Source organism: Palaemon carinicauda, chromosome 31, assembly GCF_036898095.1.
Source record: "Palaemon carinicauda isolate YSFRI2023 chromosome 31, ASM3689809v2, whole genome shotgun sequence".
In the NCBI taxonomy this organism is placed as follows: domain Eukaryota; kingdom Metazoa; phylum Arthropoda; class Malacostraca; order Decapoda; family Palaemonidae; genus Palaemon; species Palaemon carinicauda.
In genome coordinates, this window is record NC_090755.1 from 16640267 (window position 1) to 16648663 (window position 8397).

Sequence of the window (8397 nt, forward strand, 5' to 3'; positions counted from 1 at the left end):
TTCTCATCCGAAACGGCTACATGTTCTTCATCTTGGTTTTCTAGCCAAACACGAGCTGCCTTCTCAGCCTTGACCAATATCGTTCGATATTCCAAACTTATCGTATGGTTGGAAATGAACTAAAAAGAGTATTATGTCCTGTAAGAGCTCTTAAGTTCTATTTTAAAACCTTTACGAGGTCCGTCTGAAGCTTTATGGTGTTCAGTTAAGAATTCATCTTTGCCTATGTCAGAGAATTCTTTATCCTATTTTTATCAGACTATTAATACGAGAAGCTCATTCCCTTCTGAATGAGGAAGACCAAGCTTGGCTGAAGGTAAGGACACACAAAGTTAGAGCTGTCACAACTTCCGTGGCCTTTAAACAAATAGATCTCTGCAAAATATATTCGACGCAACCTATTGGAAAAGCAAATCAGTGTTCGCGTCTTTTATCTTAAGAATGTCCAGTCTCTTTACGAGAACTGCTACACTCTGGGACCATTCGTAGCAACGAGTGCAGTAGTGGTGGGGGCTCCACCACTACAATTCCCTAATTCCAGAACCTTTTTAATCTTTCTCTTGAAATATTTTTGGGTTGTCCGGAAGGCTAAGAAGCCTTTCGCATCCTACTTGATTTGGCGGGTGGTCAAAATCATTTCTTGAGAAGCGCCTAGATTAAAGGTTTTGATGAGGACCTTTAGTATGGGTTGCAACCCTTCATACTTCAGCTCCTAGGAGTCGCTCAGCATCCTATGAGGATCGCGAGGCTCAGTAAGGAAGACGTACTTAAAAAGGCAGAGTAATTGTTCAAGTCGTCTTTCTTACCAGGTACTTATTTATTTTATGCTTGTTATTTTGAATAACTGCTAAAATAAAATACGGAATACTTAGCTCATAATGTCAACTTGTTATGCTGGTCTCTACCCACCCCCCTGGGTGTGAATCAGCTATATGATCATCGGGTAAGTTTGATATTGAAAAATGTTATTTTCCTTAGTAAAATAAATTTTTGAATATACTTACCCGATGATCATAAATTAAAGGACCCACCCTTCCTCCCCAATAGAGAACCAGTGGGACAGAGGAGAAAATTGGTTCGTTGTTGACATCGAGTACTTGAGTACCTACTTGACAGATGGCGCTGTTGATATACACCCCCACCTGTATAGCGATTGCTGGCGTATTCCTCCCGTAGACTTTTTCTGTCGGGCAGCAGGGATGCAGCTATATGATCATCGGGTAAGTATATTCAAAAATTTATTTTACTAAGGAAAATAACATTTTTTTGCTCATTATATCATTAAATAAGCCATTTGAAATACCAAATTTATACTGTACAAAAGAATGTTGTAACATTTAATTTCTGTATTCATATTTTTCTAGGTAAAGCTGATTTTGGATGACACACTCAGCATAGACACTATACTGGATATTATTCAGAAGAACATGGCTGATGTGGGCAACAATGCCTTATGGATATTGATAACAGGCATTTATAGTGTGGTAGATATGGAACCTTTCCGTTCTTGTGGAAATTGTTTACAGCCTCTTATTTCCGTATTGCCTCAAAAAGATTTTACGTTTGAAACTGATATTAGCTTATCAATTGACACAAGGTTATCTATGATTGATAGAGCTCTTGAAAAAGCTCAGCGTGTATTGGGTACCTCTGCTATCTTAGTCTTAGCCCCTCCTTTACCAGCAGTTGTGGTTAAAATAGGTGATCTGAATCATTCAGAATTACATGTGAACGTAGGAGTGGGTGCATCTATTACAAAGAATAATAAGTTTGCCGAAATTGAGGGTGCCTATAATATGTACTGTAAAGCAATGACCGCATTGTCATGTAAAATACTTCAGCGCTGGATTAATCCAAGGTATTTTGATAATTTTGGAAACAAAAGTTCTAAATCTAATGTAAATTGTGAACATGTACGTAAACTGTGGTATGAGACGATGGAAGCATTATTTGAATCAGTTCTTAATCAGCCCTACACAAATGAAGATAAACAAAGATGCATTCAAGTGCCCTATGTGTACGATCAAGTTGTAATTGTTGGCTTTACTGGATATACAGGTTTACTACAATCTATGACACAGGGAATGCCTGTCATCTTTTTGGATGACACTTTGGATTTGAATGACAAGGGACTGAAAGTTTTGCACCATTTAAAAACGAAATGGCCCTCGAGGACATTGTGGATTGTAATGGTTGGGATTTCAGAGTTAGCATGGCCTGTTGATAGCATGTCCCTATGTTCATATGTAAACTGTGAAAACCAATTGCCTGCTTTTGTTACCAAAAATCATGAACTAGGTAGTGAGGCTTTTAAAGGCATTAGCAATGAACGAATGGTTGATATTATTGTTCATTCCGCTTTTGACTTTGCTATTAAAGCATCGAGAAATATAGGAGATGGGTCAGCAGTTCTCATGGCACCCTTCATACCACAGATGGGAATATATTCTGGCATCAGCTGTACGGAAACACACGAAATGTTACACACATTGTTTGACAGAAATCGTGATGTCCCATTTTTTGTGGGCTCAATAGATAGTTGGAAGTCTTGTGCAGAGAACTTAGATTATAAGTGGCTCTCACATATAAAGAATATTTTTGTTGATAATTCAGTGCCTCTGAGACTCATTGAGAAGTATGAAGTGGAGAAAAACAGCCTTCTCACCTTCATTAACAGTAGGAGTGAAATTGATGGACAAACTATTCGACACAAATGGTCCAAGTTAATGGTGGAATTGATTATCCACTTCTTACATTGCAAGGTGAATAGCCCACCAGCTTTCAAAACTTCACAAGACTCTCAACCTCCAACAACAAATACAGGTAAGTTCCTTTTATTCTTTAAATAAAATAATTGTATTTAGCCCATCAAACAACTGGAGCAAAATTTGGACAAACTCGTCTGTCACAGCCTTTTATAGGAGAAACACATTTACCAAATTCCATTGTCAATTGAAGAACCTGTATACCATGCATTACTTGAAACCAGCATAGGCCTTATTATAACAATTTTGCTTTATTAAAATTCTCTTATTTTTCTTTGGTTTTTACTTTGCAATAAGAAAATATATTAACCAATATAGCACTGATAGATATGTTTTTTGGGCTCAAGCCATGTCGTGCTGATGGAAGTTCCCCTTTAAGTAGCTTCCTAAGGGATATATGTACTACAGTGATATTCCCAGAGAACTTTACCTTTAGGTATCCAGAATTCTAACTCCTGGCGCGAATATCCTTAAATTTTCTCTCAAGGATATCGCATATCAGGGACGTATTCTTGACACGCCTCATAGCAATCTGCACCCCTAATGGCGTTTACGCTTCGAGGAGGTGTGGCAAAATAAAAGGGAGCCATATCAAGGCTACCCCGTTCTTGTACTACTATTGAGTATGATAACAGCGCCATTCCCACGATGGCGGACATTCCTTTTTTTGTAGCGATTTCGCTCGGTGGTATTCCCTGGTGATCTAACTTTTCGATCGTTTAACAGGATTATTATTATGCTTTCTCCATCTTCTTCCAACTCTGGAATGTTGAGTATCGGGTCTTTACTATGAGTATATTTTAGCTTCTGTTTCACAATGAAATTAGAGTATTTTATAGTGCCTAAAAGCTAGGCCAGTTACTGGAGGCGCCATGGGCGCCGTCGTTCGTTAAGGCATGTGTTATTTAGATAGCAGAATGACTTCTAGTTTTAAATAGCCTTATTTAATTTTAATTATTTAGCTATTTAGGCAATTATTCTTGTAAAGATTTGATAATGTGCATAATTTTCCTTTCTCTGTCGATCGTATAGTTAGAGTTTCGGTGATTTAGGTAACCGAGATCTCGTCTAGCCTAGGTAATCTAACCTAGACGTTTTACTATACGTTCAGACATTCCCCGGTTACCCTCGTGTATTGTTTTCATTCAGTGGAGACTGATACTTCCTAGAATGTTATGAAACATTACACATCTCTTCGGAGATTTAAGGGTAATCTCTTTCCCTCTTGAGTGTAGCCTCAGGCTACAACCCTAATGGCCGTGCCTTGAATTTTATTCAGACATGGCTAACTTAGGGTTTGTCCTGCCTCTTCCCTTAACCGTTGGTTGTGGTATACCAGCAGGTTTTGGGATTTAGTCAGAATCTCAGAGTATTTAGTCTTATGTCGGCGACCTGCCGGCAGGGCGAATGGACTGTAGGATACCATCATTCCCCTGCCGGCTAGGTGGCCGGCAATGGAGGTTAGCCCTCATTAGCCGCACTCAAAGTTATGGTAGGATACCATCTTCTCCTTGCGACTAAAAGACTAGTCCTGTGTCACAGTACTCTGGGCTGAAGAGTAATATTCTTTAGCCTAGGATAACGTGGCACTGGAACTCTGTTTCTTCTTTGTTGAGAGGAGACGGCAGTGCCGCCATCCCATTAACTGTGTCGGCAATCTCTGGGATGGAGAACTGAGTCTCTCCTATTACCTGGGATTCTGCCGATACTGAAACGGAGTTTCTTTTGACAGGTAGTAGGACTGACAATTTTTGCCAGTTCCTTTCACACTCGTTACAGGACCCTGTTCCCTACCCCTCTTTCCACTTTTGATGGCTGTGCCATTGTCTTTCTCTAGGCCGGCATCTTGCAACCTTACCATTGCCGGTAGGTTGCCAGAGCCAGCCAGACTCCCTCTCTAGCCATGACTTTGGCTGACAGCAGGGCATACTGCTGCCAACCACATCATCTGCCGGCTGCTATGGTCCCTGCCGTTAGCTGATGGCTGCCGACAACTGGAGACTGTCGGCAACTGCCGGCCCAGCCGGCGGCCAAGATGGCTGCTGGTAGCTGGCGGCTGCCGGCGGCCATGATGGCCGTGAGTAGGAAGTCCCTTCTGTCCCCAAGGTTCTTCAGTCCTCCCTTGGACTGCTGCTATACAGGTTCTGTTGCCGGGGTACTGCCGGCCAGGCCGGCAAAGATAGTCCTGACTCAGTTGGCAACACTCCGACTGTACTGGTACTGCTGGAAGCTTGCCGGCCGGCAGTGTATCGGCGGTACCTTGCCGGCAATAGTACTGTAGCTGCATGGAAGCCTGAATGGTACATTCTCCCCTTCTATTAGAACCTTCTTTCTGGAGAAAGGCAGTCAAATTAGACTTTTACATCCTTAATTACTGTATACATTCACAGTAAGGAGTAGCCATTTTTCCATGCTATCTCTCTCTCTAGCTAGCATGCCGGGTATGTCGGCAAGACCTAGCTATGCCGGCTGAACTACTGTATATGTTATACAGGTAGCCAGTATATCTGCAGTATAGATTATACTGCAGATAGAAAACTACTATATATTTTATACTAGTAGTTATTTCCAATATATTTTGGATATCCAACACAGGCATTTGCTGAGCCCAATCCGATATTGAATGAATATGATTTTTTCAATATCCTGATTAGAATCAGTATTAGGATTACCCTACAATATTAAACACTTCAAGGCAAGAGTAATACACTTCTAACCCTTAAAGGGTAGAGCCTTTTTCCTTGAGTCTCCCTGATCAGGAAACTCTATATTCTAATATAGTAGGAAGACTACAGCAAATAGACTGAGTGGGATATACAAATATATGTCTTTTTTTTTTTTTTTTTTCTAGTCCAGCTGGCTTCATTTTAGATGGACCGTACTGTCATACGCTACTGTGAAGGCAGCATAATGACTAGACTACAATACATGATGTACAGTAGCCAGTAAATTGCAATATAGACTTACTGCAATTAGAAAACTACGGTACCATTACAGTAGTATTTTCTGACATACCTTGGATACCCTTGTACGAGCATTCCGCTGGTACCGCTCATATATTGAATGAATAGTTTTCTTCAATATTCTGATTGAGAATCAGTCATCCTGACCCCATAGTATTAACATTATTTTGGGACAGTGATTTGATACTTCTCTACCCCTAGGGGTAAGAGCCCTTCTACTGGGAGTTACTCAATAGAGAAATCTCCATGTAGTTAATACTGAGGGGAGGTAACAGCATTTGCTCACAGGGGTACACAAGTATGTATCTCCTACTATCCCTTTATAGCTTACCATCCTAAGCTACTCTTGTAAAGGACATTTGCATGTTGATTGTCAAGGAGATAATCCATTGTATACTCATTTGGTTTTCCTTTCTTTACAGGAGGAACACCAGATACCTTGTGCTGCAGTCCTCTGCAAGGCCAAGAGTAAGTATTTTTACGGTCATAATACTTGCAGGTTTCATGCCCCCTGCAATATTATTTCCGGATCCTTACATTATTGGAACCCACAGGTTTGCAATATATGTCGAACATTAATGTCTGAAGGTTTTGAAAATCCCAAGTCTACGGAGACTAGGGATACAGCTCAATATAAATTACGCAACTGGGTGAGAGGCTTTCAAAAGATCTCTCCGGGACCTTTCCTACCTAATGATAGGATGCGTAAGCTACTATTTCCGGAAGAAAGTGAGAAAACAGTAGTGCCTCAGGAGCCAACTACATCCCCTGACGGCCAGGAAACCTTAGGGATTGAGGGCAAGAAGTGTCCCAAGGTAGAAGAGAAAAATGTTCTGTCGGAATTTCCTCCAGCTATAGAGCCATCGATGTCGACATCTTCGTCTTCTACCCCTCTATTGGATAATGTGGTACAATTATGTATCCAGCTGAAGAATCAAATACAGAGTTTTCGTAAACAAAACGAAAAGCAGGAAGTAAAATGCAAGATAGAGCCTCGTAAAGCTTTTCTTGTCGCTTCCCAGGGGTCAGTCAAATGACCCATGAATCAAAACTTACCAACATGCTCCATAACCAATCCCTGGAGGTTTGCGGAGCAGATGCCGATTTCAAATGGCAATCTCTACATCTCGGAGAAAATATGTGTTGTTCCTTTGGACAAAATCCAATTTTAGCCAAGCTTTGATGCTTTCCCTAATTGTTGGGTTCGACTGAAGTACGAACAAAAGTCAAGAAAAGGAACGGAACCAAAGGAGGTCATGATTCTCGAAAATGATAAGGCACAGACTATCCTTTCAGGTAGTCTTAAAAAGGCTGGTAATTCAGAGTTGAAGGTATTCTCACTGAATAACAGACACCCTTCCTTTCTTGCTCCTACTTCACTCTCATTCCCCTTTATGGGGAAGGCATTTACTTCTGTTGCCAAAGCGGTAGAGGCGGGTAAGCCATGTCCCACACTCGATGAGTGCAAGCCTTTATTACCAGCTTTTCCCGGACAGGAAAAGGATTGGAAGGAAGTCCATTTGACATTTTCAGTAGGAAAATTAGACAAGGATGTCGCAAGTCGACAATTCAAGGTATATCTCCCTAAATTGTCTGAGTTGCTCTTGTATAATGAACATGAGTCAAAGGAGAGACTTGCGACATCTCTTTCTCTACAAAACTACATAGAGTTGTGTTCAACCTACGAAAATACCCCAGACATGCTTATGGTCATAGCCAAAATGCATATGGCTACCCTGGTGAAGGACCTTTACGCTTTTATGAAGGCTAGGAGAGCATGTAGAGAGTTTGTGTTCGCTGCTGCAACAGTCAAACACGAAACAAGGAAGCTAGTATCTTCCAACATCTGGGGTAAAGACCTCTTCCCACACGAGGTCATTAAGGAAGTAATTAAGAACGCCACCATGGAGAACATAGGTCTTCTCCAAAAAAGGGGCATTCCTTCAAAGAGAAAATCTTCGGTGGTTGTGGGTCCCCAACCTAAAAAGAAGATCGAATATGCTGGAAATATCTGGGCGGCTCAACAACATCCCACTATTCCAGTGACCACGATGCTACAGGCAGATGGTCAAAAGTCTAAGCCTACTGTCTATTCGAAGCATAAAGACGCTTCGGCTAGGAGGAACATTCCCTCAGGATCGCAGGACCTTCGATCCATCGGTCCAAAGCCTATTCAAGATGAGCCATTGATGGGAAACAGAAATGTCCCTACCATCGTTTCCTTACCTTCTCCTACAGTTCAAAACCCTCCTGGAGGAGTATACCTGAGAGCTATAGAGCATACAGGTAGTAAGAAAAATATAGCTCATCGAGTTCCAGGGAAGGCTGTTTTGTGTTCACGAGAAGGACTCAAGAAATCTCTGAGTCATTCTGAACTTGTCGCCACTCAACAAGTTCATAGAAAACAGCAAGTTCTGAATGTTAATCCTTCTGAACATATGGACCTTGTTCCAATTAGGGGTGTTCGTAGTCTTGTCAGACCTGAAAGGTGTCCTTCAGAACCCTCCAGTCAACCACCCCCTTCCCTCCTATCTAGAATTCATGTTACAGAGAGTAACATTCATCCTAGGAAAGATACGTGTCGGACTTACAGTCCTAAGTATCTTCATAGGATTGACGAACTTAGTCACGTCAAAGTCAAGCCTGGAAATAGTTCAGGTATTAATATA

The 8397-nt window shown here is 41.3% G+C and overlaps 1 protein-coding gene across 3 annotated transcripts in view; it reads left to right on the plus strand.

The window, feature by feature from the left end:
• The window catches only part of LOC137624325 (uncharacterized), a 224961-nt gene that overhangs the window by 34241 nt on the left and 182323 nt on the right, over positions 1-8397 (plus strand). For all 3 annotated transcript variants that reach the window (XM_068354999.1, XM_068355000.1, XM_068355001.1), the window contains exon 3: positions 1365-2823. In XM_068354999.1, coding sequence (XP_068211100.1) covers positions 1365-2823 — 1459 coding nt within the window. The remainder of the gene's footprint in view (positions 1-1364; positions 2824-8397) is intronic.